The 27,856-nt window shown below is 36.3% G+C and overlaps 1 protein-coding gene across 6 annotated transcripts in view; it reads right to left on the bottom strand.

Annotated features, from left to right (window-relative positions):
- Nucleotides 1-27,856, bottom strand: part of LOC131692285 (FH1/FH2 domain-containing protein 3) — a 428,161-nt gene that overhangs the window by 391,177 nt on the left and 9,128 nt on the right. For 2 of the 6 annotated variants that reach the window (XR_009305953.1, XM_058979249.1), the window contains exon 1: nucleotides 6,970-7,735. Coding sequence is in view for 5 of the 6 variants with exons in the window: in XM_058979249.1 (XP_058835232.1) it covers nucleotides 6,970-6,996 (27 nt within the window). In the remaining variant the exon portion in view is untranslated. Of the gene's footprint in view, nucleotides 1-6,969; nucleotides 7,736-27,856 lie in introns of those variants that run through there. The other 4 variants (XM_058979247.1, XM_058979246.1, XM_058979248.1 and 1 more) reach the window with 2 other exon arrangements.

Below are 27,856 nucleotides of genomic sequence, written 5' to 3' on the forward strand. Positions count from 1 at the left end.
TTTGATGATTATTTTTGCACTGTACGTAGTACCGCCCAACTTGCCCCACGTGTGTCACGAAGTTGGTCGTCCCAAGTGATATCACAATCGCATATTTAGAAAAAACTATTTAAAAAACTTTTGTTTGTGGATAGATGTAATATCTATACGGATACTGAAAGATCTTTTTATTCTCTATCGAAAAATATAATCATTCAAGGAATAGATTAAAATTACCTTAAATAACACAAAATGTTCAAAATTAAGAAAATTTACTTCGTATGCTCGAAAACACATTATCTCGTAAGATTTCTACAAAACAAAATGGTTTGCAACAAAAACCCATTGGATAATGTGCTTCAAATACCAGTTTGATATCCTTCACATAATACGGAGATCCATTTTGGCAAGTTTTTTTCCTTCCTATCGACGGTCAGATGATCGTTGTACAGCTTTAAAACACGACTTACCGAGCTTCTTGCTAATTACACGGTGTGCGAGATTCGTATTTGCTAGGTAAATGCAAAAAAAAAAATATTTGCGCTGCTGATGTTTCTCCGGCTCCATTTTCGCAACGGTTACACAATTGCTAATAAAACTTACACAATATTCCAAGCGGCTTCACCGCCAAGGAAAAGGATCTCAACACGCAGCAGCAAACTGCGTCAACTAGATCTGGCAGACCGACATTCTTAGATTTTTTAAAATTTTTACTTGTAAAAAATTAAAAGACCCACTGCTCAGTTGTGCTAACGCATTGAGCCGTTTCAAAAAAAAAAAACTTACACAATACACATTGAACTAATTTCACCCAAAATTTCAATAGAAAATACCTAATAAAAATAAGTTACAGCAAATTGAAAGAGATTCAATTTAATTCCTTACACCCTACAACATTCCGAATTCTGTGAAATAGTTTACGGGGAAATATTAAGATCGAGCATGCACAAAATTTTATATTTTATGAACTACTTTATTCAAATGGAAACAAATTTTATGTTTTTGCCTTTCTCATACAGATAGGTTATCACTCTGAAAAACGTCAACCTAATCCCGGCCCGGAGGGCCGAGTGTCATATCCCATTCGACTCAGTTCGTCGAGATCGGAAAAAGTCTGTATGTGTGTGTATGTGTGTGTATGTATGTGCGTATGTGCCAAATAATGTCACTCATTTTTCTCAGAGATGGCTGGACCGATTTTCCCAAACTTAGTCTCAAATGAAAGGTGCAACCTTCCCATCGGCTGCTATTGAATTTTGGATCGATCGGAATTCTGGTTCCGAAATTACGGGTTTCAGAGCGCGGCCACACAGAAATTTCTCATATAAACTATAGGAAAAATTAAAAATAGAATTTTTGATGCTAAATGTGTTCAAGGTGCATGAAACGTCGAGATTTGATGCAAACTCAAAAAAAAAATTGACGACGATTCACTTTTTTGGATTTTGGCACATTTTTGCCTTTCTCATATAGAAAGGTTATGCAATCACTTTGAAAAACGTCAACCTAATCCCGGCAATTTTTTTTTTTTGACTCGCATAAGGTTTCTGGATTTTAACAGGAGTGTAGTTGATGGATTACGGAGAGGGGTTTCACCCCCCCCCCCTCTACTGTTCACTCCCCTCCCTTAAAAATCTCCTTAAATCACCCCTCAGACCACCACCCCATCCAGCGCTCATACCCCTCCCTTTCAACCCCATCATCTTTAAACCACCACTATATCACAAAGCATACCAATTTAAGTTGGGGAGTCGTTCATTCATGGGACATTCGCCCTCCTCACATACCCACCCCCGCATGACAAAATGAGTTAGCAAGCAGATAACATTGATCTAATGCTGATTAGGCTAATGAAGTATGATATTTTTTTTGTTTCAAGTGTTTCACCGTCGACACGTAGCTCACCAAGTTCGTGGCTAGCATGCCATTGTGTATAAGTGCAAAGTGTACTAAGAATGTAATGGCCATAATGCCATAGTTTAGAGAAATGAGAAAGGCACAATTGCACCGCTAGGTGGATTAAAACAGGTTTTTTATAACTATTTCATCAGCACGAATGGTGATTCGTGGCTAATATATTAGGAATCATGAATCAGTTCGCAAGGCTTAAATGGATTCATGAGTTTCGCGAAATAGTTCACAAGAAATTATCCAGACTTTTTGAGCTGATTCACAACCATTGAAACCAGATCAGAATTTTTTTTCTTTTTTTTTCACTTTCTTCGAGCCCATAAAAGCATAAGAGTTCCATATGAATTTTTGACGAAAATAAGTTATCTGATGGATTGTATTCTGTATCACCACTGAATCACAATGAACAAATAAGATTATCAGGTTTGTTATGAAAATACCGAAAAAAATACCAAAACATGGTTGTCCCATCCATAAGGCTCAATGAGAATGTAAATCTTCAATAGTGTTTTTCTCGGCTTGCTGTTTTTCAATATGGGACTCTTATGCTTTTATGGGCAGAGACTAAATAGAATATATATCACAATATTAACTTGTATACATACTATACATTATTTCTATGGTCAAATTGCAATTTAATTTGTTTTCTAGACATGTAGAGGTCAATTATTTTAAAATGTTGATTGAAATGATTAGTAATGTTCCATCAACTACCATGTTGGTGGAACGCGCAACTCGTACCAGCAGAAGGCAATTCTTCACATTCCCTTTCGATCCTGTCCATATGAGCCTTCCTAGTCCTAGTTTTCCGTTCTAAGTTTTTAACTGATTAGCTCTAGAATACCTATTAGAGTGACAAGAAAAACTGACCCCTATCGGCTCACCCCTGAATCGATTTCTAGTCGCACCAGGTGTACTTGCACGAAATTTGAAGCAAATCCGACAAGTCTAGCCACCGGACCAACGAGCTTGAAGTTTGTATGGGCTTTTTCGACAATGTACACGAAAAAAACACACTAGCACGCATTTTCACCGCTAGGTGTCAGTGCATGCATCGTATTATCACTGTAGGTGAATCTAAGAAAGAGTAGCTAGACTTGCCGATTTCCTTCAAATTTGGTGCAAGTACTCCTGGTGGAACTAAGAATCGGCTCAGCTGTGAGCCGATTGAGTTTTCAAAAATTCATTATTTTTCTGGGCAGTCCAATACCTATCAATTTCATTGCTTTCGTTTGTATAAGGGCCTTCAAAATTACAGCTGAATTATTTAATAAAGCCCAGCATGCCATTTCCTTGTTCATTATAGTATTGTAAAGATTCACAAATATGAGCTTGGAGTCTAAAATTATGCCTAAACCTCGTACAATTTTACATTTTTCTACAAGTTGGTTTCCTCTGTGTATATCTATGGGGATGTTTGAAGTTTTCTGCTTAAGGTTATTGAGATACATTTCTTTACGTTAAATTGGAGTAGACTTTTACTATACCATACATGAGATAGATCGATTTCGTTTTTGGTCGCACTTCAGCGTCTTTGGCATTTCTTATTTACATGAAAACTTTCAAACTATCGTCTGCATACATAAGCACTCTTAGATGCTTGGGTATAAAAGTGATGTCATTTACGTACAAAATAAGAAGAAGAGGGCCTAAGAGGGAACCCTGCGGTACGCTAGAGGTGACACGAATTGATACAGAGATTATATTCTGAAAGTGAACTTTTTGTTCGCGTTTCGTTAAGTATATACTGCCGTTCTACGCCCAATTGTCCCATGTTGCAAAACTGGCAACTGAGAAAAACGCGATTGAAGATGAAAATTGTATTAGCCATCTGGAGGGATACGGTGTAACAAATAAAGCTTTATTGTCCAAAATTACGTTCATGGCAATCGTTTTCATTATAATCAGTCCAGTTTTTTATTATAGAGATTCAATTAACGTTAGTTTTTAAGAAAAATGTTAAGTGGGACTGTTATGCCGAGAAATCGAGCGGAAAGTTCTACGCATATCAGTCCCATAACGATCTTTGTAAATGATGCTCATTACTCATTTTTTACAAAAGTGTATGTCGTGAGTTTTTCTGTTACTCGGGAGATTTGTTGATGTATCAAAATTGGACATAGGGTAAAGTACCTATTTTTACACTATTTAGAAGGGTACCTCACAAGATCATTAATTACTCTGCCTACACTCGATGGAGTGCATTAATTTGGCATTCACAACCTTGCTTCGTTCTTAAGAACCAATCTAATAACACAAATGGCCTAAAAACGATGAAATTCTAGTGTTTGATCGCAACTAAAGTTCCAATCGAGTGCTCCAATTGTCGCCCTACCATTTGATCCAATTTGTTGAACAAAGATAGCAAACGCTGCACTAACCAACGGCTTCAAATGGATAGCGTGATAATAGAAACATTGCGAAAATAGGCTCATTATCCTCAATGCGTTCGCCATGTTATGCAAGCGACGATAGTTATGAAGAGCTTTACAGGATTGTTCTCACTGCTGTGATTAATATTGCCACTGCCATTTTTAATGATCCTGTATTTTTCCATCAATTTTTTCAGTGCCCGACATCTAGCGTAATGTACTTCTTAACTAAACGCTACGTAATTATTTATTTATTGCGCACTTTTTTGGGATTTTTGTTAGTGGGACAATTATGCGTAGAATATCAACAATGGGACAAACAGACTTGGTATTTTTTCACGAAGTCTTCGAACAAACTTTATGATTTGGATGTGTTTTCTGAAAATATACATCAAAAAGGACTGTTTGGTTAAAAAAAGTGAAAATGACCAAAAACCAACATGGGACAATTATGCGTAGAACGGCAGTATAGATCGAGCCAATTCAAGAGTTTATTTGCTATGCCAGATTTTTGCAGTTTGAAGAGTAATAAATGTATTTCAATACAGTCAAATGCCTCCCGAAAGTCTCTGCAGAGGGTTTCCACGTGGTTGCCAATGTCTATTGCATTTGTAGTAAAGGTTTCGAATTCTAAAAGAAGGTTTCATGCTGTTGAGCGGCCATTAAAAAGCCATTCTGCTTGCTTGTGATTTCACTATAGAAATATTATTTCATTTATTAGTTTTTCGATTAATTTTGGAATGTCCGATGTCCGATTTAGTGCTTGATGGTTTCTATATTTCTAGAAATGTTAAATTTTTCGGAGACATATTGAAAATCCTTAGTATTGGTGGAGTGAATTGTTACGCAATATTTTCCAAAAATACTGGAACAATTCCGTCCAGTCCTGGTTATTTTATGTTTCTAGGTTTTTTGGTAAAGCTGTAATTTCGTGTTCTGATAATTTGTGGACGAAAATGTCATTTGAATATTCAGGTATAAATGAAAAGTAATCGCGATCGCTTTTGTTTTTCGGAATATGAAGAAAATATTTCTTGCAAGAACATATAATCAACATGTGATAAACCATAATTTAGTTTGTGTCGTATAGTAGGACCAAAAACAAAATTCCCCTTACATGTCAACCTTTGGTTTATGAATAATATTCATAAGATTTTTAATTTGTGCACGTACCGAAAATCGATTTGACAATTCGGAAGGACATAGTGATAATCTCAACTGATTTTCAGGAAAGAAAAATAAATAGATCCAGGAATAAAAATGTTACGCAGGCAACACTAATGGAAAACTAAATTTATCTGCTAAACATTTGATTTTTATTCACGGTTCGTCTCGAATCAATGGCACTTTTTACAAATTTGATAAAAAATTTAATGTACCAATGTAGGTAATAAAATGTTTTTCGAATAACTATCTTCAATTCAAGTAGATGTAACTGTTTGAATTTTTAAAGCAAGTACTGGTACCCGTAGATTGGAAATGTTCAAATTGTTGGGTATTTTATTTCGTTTTACTATAAAAATAAAATAACTTTGTTGTTAATTTTTATTCGTTTTTTCGGGGTAACTTTGATCAGCAAAATATGTGTATGGAAATGAGAGGTGACGCTCGAAATATTCAAAAGTTAACAATAAAAATCGTATTTTTTAAATGAATTATTGGACAAAAATATTTAAGGTTTCTAAAAAAAAAAGTGATCAGTTCAGTTGAAGTTAATTGATTTCATTAATATACAAGGGATTATTTGAACAGATTGAAACGATGCATAAGAGTTGTATCATTTTCAATTTGAATTATTGGTCATAAAAAGTACTTTAAAAGACGAAAAAATCGTTGTCGATAGCTGAACATGGTTTGAATATGGTTTGTATTTTGTTTCGATAATTTTGTTAGAGGGAATCATCTTATCGTACGGTACTGAAAAAAATCTCATTTGATCAAACTTACCACGGTTATCAAAGATACCCCGTTTTACGGTAGTAAAATTTCCAAATCAAAAATAATTATCCAACGCATTTTAACCCTCAAAATGGCAATGGGTCTCAGCGGCCCGGCTAGTTATAGTTCTCTAGTTTCAATGAACTTGTAATTTGAAATACAAATGATCGAGCGTTTTCGAGGTTTCGATTCTCTCACTGATAAAACGACAAGAGGCTTTTCAATTCATTGGGTCTTAGGAACGATGCTTCTTGAAGTCAAAGTTTTAGCTTACCTTTTTGAGGGTTAAAATAGCTGAAAACACCTGCAAAATACACCTAAATGTTAGTCTTAAACCAGTTTCACCCACGTGTAAACCTTTCATGATCAATAGAATTTAAAGTCAAAGTCAATAATATTCCAAAACACAACAAAACCCATAAATATATTTAGATCACTCTGCTGCTAGCAGAACTGTAAATTTCGATGGACACCATAAACAAAGCTCATGACCACAGCATTTTCTTTCGGTCAAAACCAACGTCCTTGTGTTATTTTGAGTCGACTGGCTGGTTTCCATTCAGTACGTGTTTACTCCACATGTCAACTAGTACGACTATTTCCCATAAAACAAAACTAACAACAGCGAGGTGCAACCTAAACAAGAAACAAAACACGTGTTCGCAATAATGGAGTAACTCGGTTACTGACGTTGGCAACAAATCAACCGCTACCGTTCCAACCAACAAATATGAAATATCAAAATATGGAAATTGAAAAGCTTACTTACATTATAGTTACTGCGATACGAAGACATCGCGACGATTCACACAGCTCCGTTATTGCTTCTAAGTGGGACAGTGAAGGCTCCTTTAAAATGCAGACTGAAAACAGGATGACTCAGCGCTAGCTTTCCCACTTTATCCTCGTCTCTTATTATCGCTCACTCCACAATATGATTCGACAAAAGTTGTCGACGTCACACCACTGATGGTAGATTTTCCGACAGAACACTTTTTCACTTAGCCCTTAACGATTTTTTCTTCATCACTTTTCAGCTCTCGAATGTGTTACAACTATTTTCGCTCGCACTACACACCACTTGTTGCATCACCACCTTCTTTTTGCTCCATTTTCACTGCTTTCCAGATTAATTTTAGTCTGGGATACTGCCTTCCTCGTTAAACTGATTGACCGGGTGGGAGTTTCCACATTCAGAAACACTTGACCGAAATGCAACACTTGAAAGCCGGAACAGTTGTGTTGAAACCTTATCAACTTGGACGAAGATTGATTTCTCTTCCTGTTTAAAAAAAATGCGGATAGCCACCCTTTCATCCACGCACTTTTGCGACTTGGTTCAAGCTCAACCGTGTGACGTATGATCAGAAGATCTGTTCCGAAACGGTGTTCAGTCGGATCAACGTGCGCCTGAAATCTCACCACGCTCTCTCACAGTTACATTAACGCTTATTTTTAGCTTCTGTGCCCACCAAATTCACCACATTGTCACACACAGACGGGAAAATTTAACACACATTCCCACGCGACCATTTTCGCTTTTTCGCAACTATTGGAAGAAACTTTCAAAGAGGTTCATCTGATTCCAGTTGATGCAGTTCACAACAACCAGATACAGGTAAACGGTGTAAAGATAAACCCAACACTGACAGTGGAGCCGCTTGGTAAACAGTATGGTGTTGATCTTTGGATGGCGCACCCCGTATACCAGTTTCTTCACTAGCGTACCGCACAGATAAGCGACCGTGACCAGAAGCACAATTCGGCGCAAGTGTATCAAGATTATTGCCATTACTAGTAGAGCAGCAGCACACAACCGAACCGGCACGCTTTCGAAATTTCGTTACACTCGATCGAGGAGAAATCGGAAATCACTCACATTTTATCGAGCGAAAGAACGCAGTCGAAACCATCGCGCAGAACCGCTGCAAGAAGAGATTCACTCGTTGGTAGGATCAGAGGAAAATACTACGACTGACTGATTCGCTTAGCTGCCGCAGCCAGCAATACTGGCCTACCAAGCCAACGGGGAGCGAAAAGTTTGGTGCGTTTGCGCGTTGACAACTAACGGCAGTAGGCTGTTCGAAGATCCTAACGTGATTGCATTCGAAGAAAGTGAACTGTACTGTCTGACAGATAGTTCATTCTTCGGTATTTTTTATACATACCTTTGGCAACAAAACAAGATTGGTAGGGAACAGAAAGAGTATCGAATATTAAAGGTACTATAAGGAATGTATTGTTTTTCGACATTTGGTAATTTGTGACTTGTCGAAACAGTAAACATTGCATACGAATAGTGACAAATAAGGAGAGACTCAAAATGAAAATTAACGAAGTAAAACCGACTTAATCCACCTGGTTGTGATGACATTTCTTACACTGTTGGATCATTCATTAGTTTGCAGAGCTCATGCAAAATTGGTCCCTAACTAAATATGGTATGAAAATAGTTTCGAGTCCTGCACGAATAAAACCTCGAATTAACGGAACAAATTATATAAAATCAATAAAACAAATGAAAGTAAAAGCTTCATAAAGAAAAAATATCAAATTCATAAAATAAAATAATAAACAAATCATTCTTTATGTAAATCTATTTACATTTCATGCAGTTTATTATTTTTTCATTTCATACATTTTATTCTGATTCTTCATTTTTATATTCTTACTTAATTTAATCAGTCTAAATCATTTCCTCCAAGAGAGTAATTTGGGGAGAGATGCCGCATATTTCTAAAAATCAATCCTGCATCAAAGTAAACCATACAATATTTGATTAAATCATTTTCATCTATTACGACAAGTATCTAAAATACACTGAAATGGCTTTTGCAATGAAAAATAAATTCATCAAATTTACACGAACATTTAAAAAAATGGAGATGCCGCATGTGCGCTGCACCTTGGTCCCAAGCTGAAATATGGTGAACAAAAGTATTTTTTAGCTCTCGTTGATAATTTTGGGATTAAGTGTCGTCCGCTGAGTTTCATGAAGCTTGATTACGCTCATAAATCGGCTAGCACCTTCACTTTTCTTAAGGGAGTACCCCATTTCTAGCAATATTTTTTCATTCAACAATATACAAATATTCATCCAACATGAGCCAACAGTGTAAGAAGTGTCTCATACCACCACCAGGTGGACTAAGTCGGTTTTACTTCGCCAATTTTCTCTTTGAGTCTCTCCTTACCGGTCATTCGCTATTAAAACAGTAAAATAAAAGGTGCTAAATGTTCTATTCTGTTTTCTAATTTTCCTTTCCACTCTCCCTTACTTGAGCCATTTTGGAATCCAAGATGGCGACTTCCGGTTTAGATAAATTCTTTATATCCTCAGCAATATGGGTATTTTAGGAATGGGGTTGACGAGTGCATGACGGAAATAGAACCCATATTGTTCGTTATCAAGAATATTGCTCAACCGGAAGTCGCCATCTTGGATTTCGAAAATGCTCCAATTGTCCATTTTCAGTATCTACTTGTCAAGCCCGTTCCAACAATACCCATATTGTTAGGGTTATCGAGAATATTGCTCAACCGGATGTCGCCATCTTGGATTTCAAAACGGTTCTAATTATCCATTTTCAGCATCTACTTGTCAATCCCGGTCCAAAAATACCCATATTGTCAGGGTTATCGAGAATATTTCTCAACCAACGAATATTAATAAGAATGTGAAGCAAATTTTTTTTACGAACTAAATCCCAAATAACGAACACTTTTTTTACGAACTAATTCAATTTACGAACTCCCAGTTTGGTTCGTAAATGGAGGTTTCAGTGTATTTTTTTAAGCAGACAAAATGACTTAGACATGTGCGCTATTCTTCAAAATATTTATTAAGATTTCATCTATACAATAAGAATGGCGTTCAAAATGGCGGCTTTCTCGGAACAAGATTTTTCGAATCCACGGGCATTCTTGTTTTTGTACCACTCAACCAATCAACTTTGGGTTTTGTCCGCCTAAAAGAAGACAACATTCTCGAGCGCTGTAACCTACAAAATCGCAATATTTTGATTATTAACGATTTTTACAGCCAGCCAATGTGGAAAAATCATACGAAAAAAACGATACGTTATTTTCAAGTGGCCGCCATTTTGTTTCTATATCGATTTTTTCATGTTTTTACATTTCTTACAAAAGAAATGTATAGGATTCGCTCAAACTTTGAAAACTTTTTCCGATGCCCAAAGGGCCGAGTTTCATATACCAATCGACTCAGCTCGACAAATTGAGACAATGTCTGTATGTGTGTATGTATATATGTATGCACAAAATGAAACTAGTTTCAAATGAGAGGCCTAACCTGACAATGTTATTTTTATTTTTCGATAAGTTGTTTACTTTTCTAAATATGGGGTTTTTTGTCAATGCAAAACGCGTTTTAAGCGAATAACTTTCAAACAATCCCATCACATCGCGCAAACTGGATAAGTGTAGAAATCTTATGAAAATACCTTTCTAACAAGCTATAGATTGTCAAAATCCGCTTACGAGCGGCGGAGATATTAAACATTTTGTATTTTTATTCATCGCTTGCCAATTTTCACTATCTTACGCTTACGTTTCTTTCATTTGTCTCCTCCTCAAAGGCTGCTTTTATGGGGAATCGAGTCAAAATCTGAGTCGATCCGCGTTTACGACCTTGGTCCTTCTTCGAATCAGTTTTTGCACTCGTCTTCAGGCAGGCTTACATCTGCAGCGGATTCTATGCTGATGGACGAGATTTTTTCGGGATTGGGTTGATCTGTTACAAATCTTGCCAGGAAATCTTCAGAAGGAAAAATTCAGGATTGTAAGGGCAATACTGGAATCATCTGTTTTGCCTTTCTCAATAGAAAGGTATTGCAATTGCTCTGAAAACCGACTTTTTAACGGAGGCCTGGAGGGCCGAGTGACATATACCATTCGATTCAGTTCGTCGAGTTCGGCAAATGTGTATGTATGTGTGTGTGTATGTGACCAAAAATGTCACTCATTTTTCTCAGAGATGGCTGAACCGATTTTGACAAACTTAGTCTCAAATGAAAGGTGCAACGTTCCCATAGGCTGCTATTGAATTTCTAATGGATCCGACTTCCGGTTCCGGAATTACAGGGTGATAAGTACGAACACGCAGAAAATGTCGATTTTAATAAATTCTGCAATCTATCTATCTATCTATATATCTATCTATATCTATCTATACATATAAAAGTCAAATTTTGTATGTATATGATTTATAGACTCCCAAACGGCTTAACCGATTTCCGTAAAAATTTGCACACAGTAGGTATTTGGTATGGGGCGTGTTTGTGTGCTATTAGTTGGAGATTATCTGCCCGCCAGATGGCGCTTTGGAATAAATTGTGTTTTCCTCCTATTTCGCAGAGTGTCGCAGCAACGCGCGATGGGTATTAGCTAGTGAATGTATAAAGCTGAAATTTTTTCCAAAATATGACCACAACTGCTTCGATTTGTAGTATTAGGTCACTAACATCGATTCAAAGTCTATTTGGCCACATTGGCCACCATCATCGGTTCCGGAAGCCCCGGCGGAAATATCTAAACTCAGAATAACAGTCACATCGGTTTCTCGGAGATGGCTAGACCGATTCGACTAAACTTGGCCTCAAATGAAAGGTATTGCGTCCCCGTAAATGGCTATTTAATTTCATCCCGATCCGACTTCCGGTTCCGGAGTTACAGGTTGTGGCGTGAGATCACATAGCAAATTGTGATTCAAACCGATACTCCGATGAAAGCAAAAAAGATAAAAATTTCGCTAAAATGTCTCTCAAACAACTTCAATTTGCTGTTCTAGGTCACCGACGGCCAACCAAACTTTCGTTGACTACATTGCCTACCATAGACGGTTCCGGAAGTGCCCGGGAAAAGCGGCCATCTTTCAAAATTTACGAACTCACATCAGTTTCCCGGAAATGGTTGGGCCGATTTTCACAAACTTAGTCCCAAATGATAGCTATAATATCCCCATAAATGTCTATAAAATTTCGTACGGATCGCTTATATGGGTCCGGAAATATAGACTAAATCGTCCGGTCACACATGAAATTCCCATATAAGCCCAATTTTTTTTTTCAATGGGAGGACCTCATGAAATTTCAGAAATCGAATTCGTATTTTTGATGCCAAACATCTTTAAAATGCATGAAACGTCGAGATTTTATGTTATCTCGAAAAAAATTTTATAAATATCGAATTTTTGCGATTTTGCACCTTTTTTTTCAATTTAATATTAATGTGGCTGTTTTTTTCTTTTACAAAGTTTTAGGACTCGAATAATGATTTCTATTCTTGTATATAGTTGTCATGTCGTGTATAATAAAAATGTAATATATACATTTGGAAGCTTATAATGAATGTAAACAACGCAAAAATTCTCGTGTTCATGTTTGAGAAAGGCACAATTACACCGCTAGGTGGATTAAAACAGGTTTTTTTAGGTTGGGGTTCCTCTACGGAATGTAATCTTCAAGATCGTTTTGGTTTGCTGCTTGTAGAAGAATGGAACCTGTATCGTACCCGCAGATGAGGTCGGTTTTCAAAACACCTTTTGCTGGAGCCGCCTTTTTTGACACCTTACACTCGAAAATTTTAATTTTATAGATGAAACCTTAATAAACATTTTGCAGAATAGCGCACATGTCTAAGTCATTTTACATCATCAAAAACACTTATCAAACATTAGGTATTTTTAGCATAAATTTGTAACAGGACCCCCTTACTAAAATTAGTGAGAATAAGTTTAAAAACAAACCAGGATAAGTGCAACATTTCAAGGAATGTAGTTGATTGTTTCACGTAATATCCGGAAACTATATTTTATAGCAGCGTTCTAGTGGAAGGATTTACATTTTTTCGATGGCGAATTATTTGGAAAAAATTGATGGAAGACGAGAAAAAAATTGATCCTGCACACCTACATTGAAAACCCGACACTAAACTGGTCAGCGGCAACATTGTGCAAGTTGTGCAGTGTCCTGAGTCGTCCTTCTCCGGGTTTCTTTAACTTCCGCTTGAGAATTGACCAATATTTTTCGATCTGGCGAATTTGTACTTGGCCAATTTTGTTTATCTAACTTAATGTTCTAATGAAATATCCTAAAACTAGTGTGATTAAATGCGTCTCCAAAATCCAGATACGGGAAGGGTAAAATCAAATAGTACGGAGAACTCGTTGAATTTCTTGTGTTGACTGGACAGCATGTCAGGAAGAAGCAACATCCAAGCAACATTGCAGGGATTCCAAATGGCATTGCCGAATTCCAGCATCGAACGCAACAACGACCAGTAAATAGTTTAAAACTCAAAGGATCACAAAATTCGCTGCAGATGTTAAACATGAATCTCAGTTGTCGATTGTAGCAGAGAGGTGACGAGAGTAATTAAGCTGGTAATCCAAAATTTACACCAAGGTCTTTAATGTAGTCGTATAGTTGTACACTCAAGTTTTTTACGCGTTTTTTTTCTACGCGGTTTTCATTTACGCGGATTTTGAAATTTACGCGGTTTTCATTTACGCGGTTTTCATTTACGCGGCATGTATCCCCCGCGTAAAAAAACCTGAGTGTATACGGTTTCCAGTGATATTATAGTCATATTCGGTGGCGTTTTCAGTGCAACAATAGTTGATGACAATGCAATTGAGAATACACAAAACCATCATATTCTTCACACACCAGTCGTTGAGTGTATCCAGAATGGTTTATAGTGCGAACAAGTCAGACTGATTACGAATGATGAAATATATATTAAGAGTGTGCCACCAGGACCTAAAATATCGGCAATGTCGTTAACAAACAGCGAAAATAGCAGTGCTGCGAGTGTACTGCCTTGAGGAACTCCAGTGTCATTTTCGGAAAGTAATTAAATTGAGCAGTGCCAATACATAAAGAAACTTGACGATGAATGTAATACGATCGAAGTCAGTAACAAAACCTAGTCGCGCAACCATCTAGACCTTTGTGATCCCTGATGAAAGATGTATACATTCCTTTAGGCACTGCCGGTTTCTACAACTTCGACTCCATCTTGTTGATGGTTCTGAAAAAACTCGATTTACAGACCACAGCTACTAATTCTTTGTCAGATCATCAGTTTCCGGGCGCATTTATTGGCGAAAATAAACTTGGATTTACTCGAGACATCACCTCGTGCTGCGGCCACAAAAACAATTGTCCGGGAATCTATAGAAACGGCGATGTTCAACTTTTTGACCAGGTCGAATTTTCGCCATGTGATTTGCATGATAAAATTTATTTTCTCATCTTCCATCTAGCACAACTTTTTCAATAGTGCGGGTGTCAAAATGACAATTTTTCCACTGATATACGTTTATTTTTTCAAACAATTCGCTGTCGAAATATTCCCTATCCGACTACTAGAGACGGTGCTACAGAATAAATAAAGTGTCCCTATTCTAATGCCGTTTTTGATTCAGGCGAAACTTAGTTAGGCTCTAATCCCAATGCTGTCAAAATATTTGAACTGACAGCGCACGCTGGCTCAAAACAGCGTTTTGAGGTACCTAATTCATTCGAATCAATTCATTCGAAATTTTCTACAATGTTTGTGTGTATAAAAATCGTCATCTTTTGGCAATATTATTATTTTGAAATACTGATCATAGTAGTCTATAGAAAATTTATCTTTTAAACCAGAAGAGATAGCGCTTTGCTGTCTTCTACAGAGTGGTAGAGGAGAGTATTTTTTTATAAATTTTGCAGAAGACATGTTGTCGTTCCATGCAAAATTTCCATTTAGCTTATGATTTTTGAGAAAAGATGGGTGAAAGATAAATATGCTTTAAGACCCTTTTTAAATTGTCGTTTGCGACGAACAATATTTATTATATTATCCAATTATTGATACTGCATTTCAACTTCAAAGAGCCGGACGGAAATCAAAAAGAGTTTTTTGAATAATAAAGCGATTTTACCACATGCACAAAACCTCAATATATTTAGCTTTCCCGTTTTCGAGAACACAATTTTTGTAAATTTGTATGGAAACATGATAAAATTCCAATGGCGCTGCGACTGACTTCGTTGGTCCAGAAACAGTTCTACCACTGTCGATAAGTTGGACCAAGTAATGATTCGCTCTTAGGCTGCATAGGAACATGCCAACCATTGGCGTTCAAAAAAAAAACTTTTCTGCCGGATGTGAGTCCGAAAATGTCAAAGAATTTGCTGTTTTTCCAAGCTTAATTTCAGTATTCAAGTTTGGACACTGACTGAATATTGCAAACTAAATTGTCACATGGCTAATACTCAGCGTGCTAAATATTATTCGTGTGATCTTTGTGAATCCGATTATGGAACTTCACATCATCTGATATGCATGTAATGCTATGCAGTAATGTAATTGCGTATACAGACTTTTGGGTTCTCCATACACTGATGAAGCTATATACAAAGAGCTTAATCTCTTAATTTGTTCTTTGGCATAAGGATTAGCAATAATGGTTCAATTCAAGGATATTACTGGGAAGTTTCAAATCGAGTGGTTCATCGATATTCGAAATATTTTGCTTACTGTGAGGTCACATTTTAAAAAAGTCGATATTGATTTAAAGTTTGAAGTATGCACTTCCGAAGATTCTCATCACACTTTTAGGTGGATTAAAACCGTTTTCTTGCAATTTGCGTTTGACAAATTGTTAAAACAAGTAGTTTGTACTGATATCAGAGTTTGCCCCGGTATTTCCCAATAGTACAGCTATCGATTAAAGAAAAAAAGAAAGATCGATTTCTTTAATGTTATAAATATAGTGCTCCTCTTAATTTTCAATTCCACTGGGGCCCCCATTATTGTTATTTTTTATGTTGAAACGACATTCAATTAGAAACGGATTGGAAGGTGTGAAATATTTTTAATATTCGGAGTTATAGTACTCAAAGAAAAGCAAAGATTTGAAGGTAGAAAGTTTAGAAAAGCGTGGATGAGCAAGTTTAGAATTTGTATACAGCTTAACCCTTTTTCTTCTGCCGCAAGAGTCAGGATGTTTTGGCATTTTTATCGAATGCGAATCACCAGAGTCTGCGGCATGCCCGAACTAGCGTAAAATAGCGTAGCACTCTATGCTGTCGAAACCGTTGAAATGCTAATAAAAACTGATCCTGGCGTGCTACAGACAAACAAAAAACGCCATTTTTATTATTTCCCCTCTACTTTCCGAAAAACAATATGAGGTCACAGCACAATCAGGTGTTTTTTTGTCGACCAGTGTTATAAATAGTAAACGACTGCATACTTTTAAAGGAAGAAAACACGGTGTTCCCAAAACCGTTATTAACAAAAAAAATGACCATAAATTTTTCATACGTCATTCGAAAGATACAGTATCCAAGCATCTTCTCAGTGAATTTCAAAATGATCCATCGAGGGTTTCGAGAGAAATTGCAGTTTGAAGTTTTATGACACGTTTCATAAGGCTACCAGCAAACACCCACGGGTTTGGTCCTATCTCTACAAACAAAATTTTTTTGTCTACTTATTTAGTACATGGCATTCGAAAGATATAGTAATCAAGCTTATCTCCTGCAAGCTTGATAATATTTCATTGACGGAATCGAAATTTGTAACGGTTTGGATGTGGTATGCGGTCATAGATAGGTTTTATACCAGACTTCAAGCGTGAATCCATGTTTGTCCATTGACTATTTAGATCGTTTATACGTGCCGCGGTTTTTAAAGGAAAACCTGACCATTTAATTACATAAATATAATGTACAAAAGGTGTTATTTATATGGTACACTGAAAAAATATGAAAATAGGGTTGTCTACCAAACGTTAAATATAATGTGTAAATTAAAAAAAAAATGGATAAAAGTCGGAGTGTTTACTTCAAAAGGCCATATTTCAATGGTTTGTTGACCGATTCTAATTATTTTTTCATTATTGAACAAGTAGACGTTTCATCGTTAATTTTCATTAAGAAGAATATAAAATAGAGTTGCCTCCTTCAAACAATAGACAACATAATTATCCTCAATTATATGTATTATCACTATTTAGTGAATATCTTTGTATTCAAAACGATGACCTATACATTAGTTGAATGCAACGAACGTATTTGCTGATTTAGATCAATTTATGTTATGATACGGTTTTTGTTGGAAATTTTGTACAATCGCTGGTTGGGTTGACAGATGTTAAAACTGGTCAAAGGGGATGTTATTAGTACAAGTTCATCTGCTCATATCTCTAACTATTGTCAGTTTTATTGTCGAATTGAACTTATCATGAGAATTTGACATTCAGATGTTTATACAGCAATTGCAATCAACTAGTATATAAAAATGGATAGGCAGCTATTTTTAAAACAAAAATATTTGCTAAATAATGATAATACATATAGTTGAGATCAACTATATCGCCTGTTTATTGATGTAGATGACTCTGTTTTATATTCTTCTTAATGTAAATTAACAATGAAACGTTTACCTGTTCAATAATGAAAAAATAACTAGAATCGGTCAACAAACCATTGTGATATGGTCTTTTGAAGTAAACACTCCAACTTTTATTCATTTTTTTAGTTTTCACATTATATTTAACGTTTGGTAGCGGCTGCTCGTTCAGTGGGCCATAAGCGCGACTTCCGGAGGATTAAAGAATCTTGCATTTACATTTGAGAGACCGAAAATAAAAGTCGCAAAGATAAAACATAATTTGTAGAACCCACCCCAGATATCTTAGCATGTAAAAATCGAATATCAAGCGTAAAAATCGGACAGAGATCCTTGAGCATGAGAATCGCTTAGAATATTCTCACCCGAAAAAGTCGGCAAGTATGAACCTCCAGTATAATTCGCTCACAGGAAATTCCGTACAACGTTACATTCAAGATTAAAAGTTGGATAAAGAAAAGTCCTTTGTAAGAACCGGATATTCTTTTTTACGGTTTTTACTCTATAGGACATAATCGAAAAGCTCCTGTCCGATTTTGAAACTTGAAGTTCAAATCCAATTTTCACATTCTAGTATATTTATAACGGGTTTTACGAAGCAATTTCTGTTCCTGCTACTTTGATTTCGGTCCATTCCATATTCCAACTTGTTTCATATAATACTGGGAACAATAGTCATTGTTACTCTGACTAGTGAAAATTAGAGTAATCGTGTGATACCAAAACTACTTTTATTCTGCTTGTTACTCATTTTAGGGGTTGCTATACTTTTAGCGAAATAAGGTAGGTATTCACACAAAATTTAGAAAATACCTATTTAGTTCGGTGAAAAGTAAAAGTGAGTAATATGCAAAAAAGGGAGTGGCCTTGACATTCGTCTTTAGTATGAACAGTAATCAGAACTCTCACAAATCGCAATCTAAATTCTTTTGGCATCAACTACATCAGAAACAGTAGAAAAAATGTTTAGTATGTTTAGGTGGATTCACAGTAAGAAACGCAATCGACTTAGCCCAAAACGTGTTGAAAAGTTTCATCACAATATTTGTAAAGAAATGTCGGATTACCGCTATAACAATGATTCAATCGAGGAAAACCATTCAGAATTCATATACATGCAAAACTTTATGACAATAATGCTCAAAAAAAATTAAAAATGTTTGGATAGCAATACATTAATGTTCAATTACTAAAATATCAAAAAAATTCAAAAAACCCAATCTTCCCGCGAAAAAACCGTTTTAACCGGGAAAAAACCTTGGGTTTTTTCCCCAAAATTATAAAAACCCGATTTGGTACACCACTGGTCGGAATATATAGAACTGTGCCAAATGTACGAAAACCCAAGCAAAACAATAAGCAGTGGAAAGCGAGGTTTCCATATTGCCACGACAGCACGCAGTTTGTTTGTTTACGCGTTATGCGGAGAATAGAAAAAGCAACGCCTACATCTCAACAACAAATCATGAAAATGGATGGATGAGCCTATGTATGTTGTTCAACGAGACAAGGTTTCGGCAGTGCGAATTGTATCGTCATGAAAAATAATCCTTTCGCGCTCATCTTACAACGGCATCCACTAGAGGAAACGTTATCGCGTGATCATATTGGAAAATTGGTCCAAAGTGTGAAACGAGATCCGTTTTCTTTGAGTGCACGATCGCCTACCCGAAACAGGAAGAATCGTATTAGCCTAAGCTGGTTGGTGGTTCGCTCGGTATGTTTTCAATATGCTTTTATGGACGTCATAATCTGATGAATGATTTATGAAGTTTTATAAACCAGTGTGGCGGAGTACATAAATATAAAGTTATTGCCGGAAGATTGAAGTTAGAGTAAACTAACTCATCTGTCAAAACAATCACGCTAGGTATTGCTCGGATAACAAAAAAACGATGGCTTGCTTTATGCTCTTAACATGATATTCTAAAGTTTAATTGTGCAGTAGAATCGGTGAAGTTTTTTGTTGAACCAGTACCTAAAATATCAGTACGCAGTTATTCAAGCGCAACATGTCATTAAGTGCACTTAATCTTCAAATTGTTTTCTCTTCAATCTTAATTTGTTTCAGAAAGAAAACTGCTTCTCATTAGCACCAGTACGATCCCCATCGCTTTCCCTATGTAATATGTCAGAGTTGAGCAAATCACGTCCAACCAATAATGTACGAGACCATAAGTGCGCTCAGTCTTTCATCGCGTCTCTATGCGCCTGCTTTAGGGTGTTGAGCGCATCCCCACCCTATTCCTATATCAAGTCACCCATTTGATGTTGTTGGTTACAACAGCGTATGTCGTCTTTTTGATCGCATTGGTTCAAATGGTAAAAATTGGAGCACTCGATTTGAGTTTTCATTTCGCCCAAATACGAGAATGCAAAATTGTTTTCAGGTCACTTTTGTTATTATACAATTTTTTTTTAACGAAGCAAAGAAAATGCAATACTGCTTTATACGTTTACGCATCGATTGTATAGCGTCTAACGAATAGAAAAATGTAGCACATTCATTCATAGGATCACAATAGGCTATTTACCCTATCGATATATTTAAGTGCGCAAAGGGATCGGGAACGATGGGATTAAGTGTGCACCACTTCGTTTGTATAGTATTACGGTGTGATCAAATAAATAACAATCACAGTGTCAGTGTAACGATTTCACAGTAGCATATTATCCGCACCAGCCGCCAGAACTACTTGGCTTCGGAGGGGGAAACTAAAACTCAAAAAGATTCTTAAAAAAGAACAAATAATTGAGGCAGCGCAGCGGACATGGTGAAAGAATTTAAGCGTAGAGAAATGGTTCGGGTGCTAATGTAGGGGAACTGTGGGTAAGACGGACAGGTTGGGTAAGACCGACACATGGTTATTTTAGACATATAACATATAAAGTCAAATTGAATTATATGAGTACTCTCTCTTCATGGATATCCTTGAATTATGAAGCACTCAGTAGGCCTTGAATATTGTTAAAAGCGAAAAATGTAAGTAAACATTGATAATCAGTAGTGCATCTTCGTGCGGATGTAATGTTTACGTCTCTGATTTTAAGGTTTATCGAGTAAAAAATCAATTTTTTAGTGGATTTTTTCTTTTATTTCGATAATGTAACTCTTAAACGACATCTTCGTGGAAAATAACAGGTAAGTTCTTATACGAGTAAATAAGTGCAAGCGTTTAAAAAATATGTGTACTGGTGGGGCAAGACGGCCAGTCTTGATTAATTCTATTGATTCATCCTTATATGAATGTCTCGCGTGTAGAAACAAAATTCTAGCAGTCAAACGTGGAGAACCCTCCAGTTAGCTGAAGTCTCACATGTAGTAGACCGCAAGATGTACGTTAATGTGACCGAGGCTGAATACGGAATTCCTAGGACCTGGAAAAGGTAGAAGACTTTGTGCAGATCCCATATTCTGGCTATGTGTAATCGAGGAACTGATGTTACCAATTGCGTATTTAATATGTAACTTTCCAGTTTTGTATAAATGATTTGTCTGATCATTGGAATTAATTGTATAGCTCTCTTTATGACAACGGAAAAAAACGATATTAGAAAATACATCATTTGCATCAACTTTAAATTGAACCCTAAAACGTTATTTTTCACCTCGAATTGAACATTTACCCCCACCATACCACCGTTTTACCCCCACCATATGTCCGTTTCACCCGCAGTCTGGAAAAAGTTCAGATATTTCTTTGTTTTCTATTTCTTTCAAAAAAGATACTTGTTGATTTTTGTAACATAATGCCTCTGGGCACTCGAAAGCCAATATATGGAGCTACAACATAGAGTATTTCATGTTGACAAAAACATGCTTTTACTATGTTTTATTAGAGTATAACCTTAACATGTCCGTCTTACCCCCAGTTCCCCTATGTATATTTCAAGGACAGTATCTATTTGTAACAGGCAGCAATCACGTGTAATACGAATAATGCGTTTGAGTTAAGAAGCAAGCGATTCATTGGGCAAGACTACAATTGAAAGTGGCTGAACTTGCCAAAAAAAAAATTATCAATCGACAGCGCAAAAAATAGGCTTATTCAATATTTTGACAAAATTTTCATTTCTGTGCATGCACTATATCAGCAACATCATTACCAAATTACTTGAATTTTGCATTTTGTGAAATTCTTTGTTAGTAGGAATGGTAGTAGGGTATAAATAGGCAAAAACTAGATCCATCATTAAGGTACCTTCCTGGCAGTCATTTTATAAAATGTAAACATTGTACATATCAATTGTATCATTACTGGAATTGTATAAGCACAAAAATTTCTGTCTGATTTCTGCACAAAATTCCAAATAATTATTTTGAGTAGTCGAAACTAGCAAAATGCATCTATTCTGTAAGGGTTCTGCGTAAAATTTTATGCACAAGATCAATAAGACTGGTTGACTTCTACACCAAAAGCTATAGATTATCTAGTGTATTTTAAGCACAACCAAACACATAACCGGAAAAAAATTCGGGAGAGGACGAAGAGTTTTGAAGAAAAATTGCGGGTTTTAAAACTTCTGTCACAAATGCTGTTTCGATATACAAAACCTCTATCTTTTAGGTATCAACAGTTAACAATCAAACCAAATGATACAATGACTAACACTAAACACTGCTTAAAATAAACACTTCTTAAACTCTATCTTACATAGGTAAAGTATTAACATTAACATAAAAAATTGGCTAACACTATCAGGTGCGCGAAAACAATTTTTTTGAAGAAGTGCGATACAAATTGAAGTCAAAGACATTGTAACATTGATTGAACACTCTACACATGCTACTGACGGGTTCATTTTTTCCATAATTAGTACGAGACACTGGAAGACGGACAAAAGAGTAGGAGCGAAGGTTTCGGAGGCGAATATCAATGTTGAGAAGACGGAGTAAATCAGGGCAGTCAATGCGAGACAATAACAGATCAGAGACAAAGGACGCTTTGGCCACATTGCGGCGCAAAGACAGTGTTTCAAGACCAATGAGGTTGCAACGATCTTCGTATCTGGGCAGATTGTAGGGATCGCTCCAAGGCAGGTGGCGCAGCGCAAAACGCACAAATTTACGCTGAATACTCTCGATGCGTTGAATGCTGTTCTTGTAGAAAGGAGCCCAAACAACGGCGGCGTATTCCAGTGTGGAACGAACGAGCGAGCAGTACAACGTTTTTAAGCACTGTACGTTAGTGAAATGCTTAGTAACCCTAAAAATGAATCCTAGATTACGCGAAGCCTTAGACGAGATAGAAGCAATGTGATCCTTAAATGTAAGCTTTGAATCCAAAAGAATCCCTAAATCTTTCACTGTAGTTTCTCCTTTTAAATTGTTTTGCAAGATAGTGTAGTCGAATGTTACGATGGAGCGTTTTCGTGCAAACGTAATCACAGAACACTTCGAGGCATTCGAAACCATCCTGTTAGTCATGCACCAATTAGCGAAAATGTCTAACTGAGATTGCAAAAACAAAGCATCAGAGTAACTTTTAACTATATGGAATAACTTATAATCATCGGCATAAGACACCTTGAAGCACTTAAGCAATGAATCCAAATCGTTTATGTATAGAAGGTAAATATATGGACCGATATGGCTGCCATGATGTACGCCGGACGTTACGTCGAAGGATTAGGATAAATGATTCCCGATCATACACTGAAATATTTTTATGCGGATTTTTCCAAGTTTAACGCTTTTTCATACAGATCCAGCTGAATGTAGATCACAAATTAGTCCAAAGTGTGCTCACTGATAATCATGAATAAATTACCAAGCGAAATGAACTGAAAAATCATCACTAAATGCGTAAACTGCTAATGAACGAAGAAGTTGGAGCTGGGACGTTCATCACATAACAACGTTTTTATTAAAAGAATTTTTATTGGCGTTGCTCATAATAAGAATTTAATCTGGGGGTGAGCGTAGCGTAGTTGGTAAATCGATTGCCTTGTACGCAGCGTACCTGGGCTCGAGTCCCGACCCCGTGCATAGAGTTAGAAATTTTTCATAAGAGATTTTTCTAACCCGAAGAGGCGAATGACCTTAAGGTTAAAACCTCTACAGGTCGGACTCGATTATCCGGGGATTTCAAAAAAATCTCACCCAGGATAATCGAATCACCCGGATAATCGAATCAAACTTTTTTTGCGTTATTTTATGAATTTAAGCTTCATTCGTGGAGAAATTGGAAATAAAATGGTCAGGATAAATGTTATGGTAAATGTAAATGTACCTATTTTGGCCCTAGTCGATTTTTCAGACTTTCAGGATGTATTTTTCAGTTGGTTTTCAGGATGTATTTTTCAGTTGGTAGGGTGATGAGCCCATTATCGCTATGTTGCTATTATCACGCTACCAATTTGAAGCCGTTGGTTAGAGCAATGTCTGCCATCTTTGTTTAACGCATTGAGTCAAATGGTAGCGCAACAATAGGGGCACTCGATTCGTGTTTTCGTTGCGCTCAAACACGAGAATTTCACTGTTTTCAGCGCATGTATGTTATTATCTTGGTACTTAACAACGAAGCAAAGCTGTTGATGCCAATGTGTACGCATTCCATTGTTTGTAGGCCGAGTAATTAATGAATCAGTGAGGCGCCCTGCTTAGTATGGTGAAAATAGGCACTTCACCCTATTTTCAGTTGGTTTTCATTTATTATTCATATTGGTAACGAGTTAACGGTATGTATCAGTTGTTTATAGCTATTTGTGTAAGAATTCCAAGATAAACTTTTTAATAAGGTGTGTCTTTTGCAATACAGGTCAAACTCCGATTTTTCCACGTATTGCGCTTTTTTATACAGATCCTGCTGAATGTAGATCACAAATTATCCAAAGTGTGCTCACTGATAATCGTGAATAAATTACCAAGCGAAATGGACTGAAAAAGCATCACAGTGAGTCACTAAATGCGTAAACTGTGCCTATTTTCTCCATACTAAGCAGGGCGCCTCACTGATTCATGGGGTTTTGATTTTGCAAGGTAAATGATTCGATTTCTCGAATACCAGAAAAAATAAAGTTAGTAAGTAAACTGGGGGTCGTCTGTTTCTTGGCTCCAGTTTAATTTACGTGATGGTGTTACATATGATAACTAACATGTCTTTTAACCCTCATTCTAGTTAGAAGAGTGCGTGTTGCGCCCCCACAAAGAGATCCTTGTCCTTGTAACATCATTTAGTTGACCAATGTTGTACCGGAATGTCAGGTAATAACTACGCGTGTAGTCTTCCCAAACTCTCCCACTCATACTTATCACTAGCGAAGGACTACAGGGTACGTAGATGATGGGTTCCCGGCCGCCTCAGCGAGAAGTACTGCTGGCGCCCTCTTTACATAGCCTATCATCCATCTTTGCTTGAGCTACCCAAGAATTGAAATCACCTCCAGTGACGGCCGGGTCTCTTGTCAGAATCTAGTTTACCATTTCTAGACCAACGTTTTCTACCGCGTATGGGGTCCCAAAACTATTTTTCCTTAGAACTGTTGGCATCAAGAAACACGAAAAACCTGGTTTAATAAAGCGAGGTGCTTCTTTTTCAGTGCTAGAAGCTGCTCAATATTTATCTTCCGATCTAGTCCTATTGCATGAAAAAGGTAATCGAGGGAAATCTAAATTAGAAAGTTTTAGCAGTTTTCAACAATATTGCCAGGTTAAGAAAATATTCCAAAATTTCATTTTGACCATTAATAGAAACTATCCCTGGCAGCACTGCTTCATCGGAACCTAATCAGATTAATTGTAATAACTTTTGTTCTACTGATATTTATAGCTTTTAATGCTCAAATGAAGAATCTTAGTCGATTTTATTAGCCTTACTTGTCATTGTGTAAACCAAAAGTCATTTAGAAACGTTATTGTTTACCAACAAGAGGGCATGAGGGGGTTAAAGATGCCATTGGAATTCCGAGCAGGAATCAATTGCTGAAGGGGATAATAGGAGAAGAGCAATATTGTGCCAAAGTCCACTGGAACTCAGAGCTGGATATTTACACCGGATTTCAATGAAAATTGGACCATGATTCTATCAGTATCTGGAATAAATCATAATCTTCAGCGGAATTCTATCTTGAGAAGGATTCCATCAGACATTTAAGAAGCTTTTCTCTAGAATCCTGCATCAACAGAATCCTGAGAAGCATGTCGTCATTATCCCAAGAGATAGCCAGAAACCAACTAAGCAATGTAGGTATAATGACATTTTATGTGGCCTGCAGTAACTGATATGTGTATCACGAGAAAAATGTACTTTTAGTGTAAAATTAAAAAGTTACATATTTGGCAATACTGGCGTTAAAAACTTTTATTTTTTTTTTTTTTGATTCCTTAAGGTTGCACAGAGAATGCGCAAAATTCGCAAACGAAAAAAGCAGTTTTTTTACACACCGTATGTCAGATCTTCATAAAAATCAATCAGCAGTACTGTAACAACATTCTACATACGCTGATTGATTTTTATGAAGATCTGACATAAGGTGTGGAAAAAAACTGCTTTTTTCGTTTGCGAATTTTGCGCATTCTCTGTGCAACCTTAAACAAATCTTTCAAAAAATTGTCTCGCTGATTGATTCTAATGCAAACAGTACCAGAGATATAATCCGAAGTAAAACAATTTTTTAAGCATTTTGTTAAAATTAAGAGTGTTTCCATGGACTGAGGGGCTGTTCAAACGACACAACAATTTAGGTTATGATATATTGACTCTAAATTAACATTTTCTTCAAAACTGGTTCCAAGCCATGAAGGTCGATTCCAAGTTTTGGTTTGTTTAGGTTAATTTGCGCGGAATAACTCGTATATAAGCTATTTTTGAGGAAGGTAAAAATTTGAGAGGAGGTTAATTCTAGACCCTCCAATTGCCCGAAAAAATGTTCTATTGACTGCAATAATCGAATTAGCACTATAATAAGACATCATAGTTGAAATTTGATATTTTTTCAAAACACCCGGATAATCGAATCATTTTCCCCGGATAATCGAATCCCCGGATAATCGAGTCCGACCTGTATAATCGAAATAAAAAAACGCTTTTAATCCACCTAACAGTGTGATGATACATTTCTTATAACTCTTATCGTTTTCTTCGGGTATTATACCGATTGAGAATATTTAGAACTTGATGATTCGCGATGTTTTTGATAACACATACTACATGGGACAGTGGCAGGACTCAGAGAATCGTTAAAATTAGCATAGGACAAATCAGTGCAAAAAATCTCAAAGGTTAAACCAATTTAATGGAAAAGCAGAAAAATGGCCCATAAAATAGAAATACAAACGAATTATTGCTAATGATCCGTTAATAACATATATAAATTCTTCAATCAATGCATTGTGTAGGGAAAACTGAATTTTCCTAAAGGGGTTATATATGCTGTGCTGAGTCAACAAATTCGAAAAATAAATTTTCGAATGGATTTGAAGTTCATACTCTCAATAGTGTACTCAAATTTCCAACGCGGCTGAAAACTAAGCACTGAAATTTCAGCTCTTGATATCTCGCTACCTCTGAAGTGCATGCGTGCATAGTTGAAACTTTACTTCGAACTCGATTTTTTCTAAAAATGTCTTCCCAGTAGTATCTTTGATCTGAATTATTATCTCTAATCCGAATGCCAAAGAGCAAATAAAAAAACTCTCGAAACCCATTAGGGAAAATCATCATCATTACTACAATTTTCTTTTTCACGAAACTTTTCGATAACCTTCCGTCACTTCTATTAAAAAATTTCAAATACTTTATAATTTACATAATCTTTTTAGGGACCCTTGAAAACTACCTAAAAATAGATGTAGTTCGATGCAATTGAAAGAAAATATCCTCAGAATATGAGATGCACCTATTACTGTGAATAATAAATATAGTAATGACCCGTTTTTATCATCTCCATGGTGTACGGCTGACAAAATGGGGACATTGACTAAATCGCGACATTTTTTTTCTTCATAGTAAACTGAAGCTGTTAAAATATTCTTCCCTTCCCTTGATGTAGTCTAATAACTATTTCTGATTATTTAAAATAGTCCTCTAGCACAAAAATTTAAAAAAAATTTTTTTTTATTTTTGCATATTTGCATCTTTAAGATAAGGAAAACATGGTCAAGAAAGGAATTACTCAAATTCAGCCTTGTTTGTCTGCTAGAGCCCATCAAACATATTTTCATATGAGGCTGATAAAATTAGGGGCTGATCAAATCGGGTCTTCAATGTATTATAATAGATAGACAGTAT

The sequence above is a fragment of the Topomyia yanbarensis genome, chromosome 3 (assembly GCF_030247195.1).
Source record: "Topomyia yanbarensis strain Yona2022 chromosome 3, ASM3024719v1, whole genome shotgun sequence".
In the NCBI taxonomy this organism is placed as follows: Eukaryota; Metazoa; Arthropoda; class Insecta; order Diptera; family Culicidae; genus Topomyia; species Topomyia yanbarensis.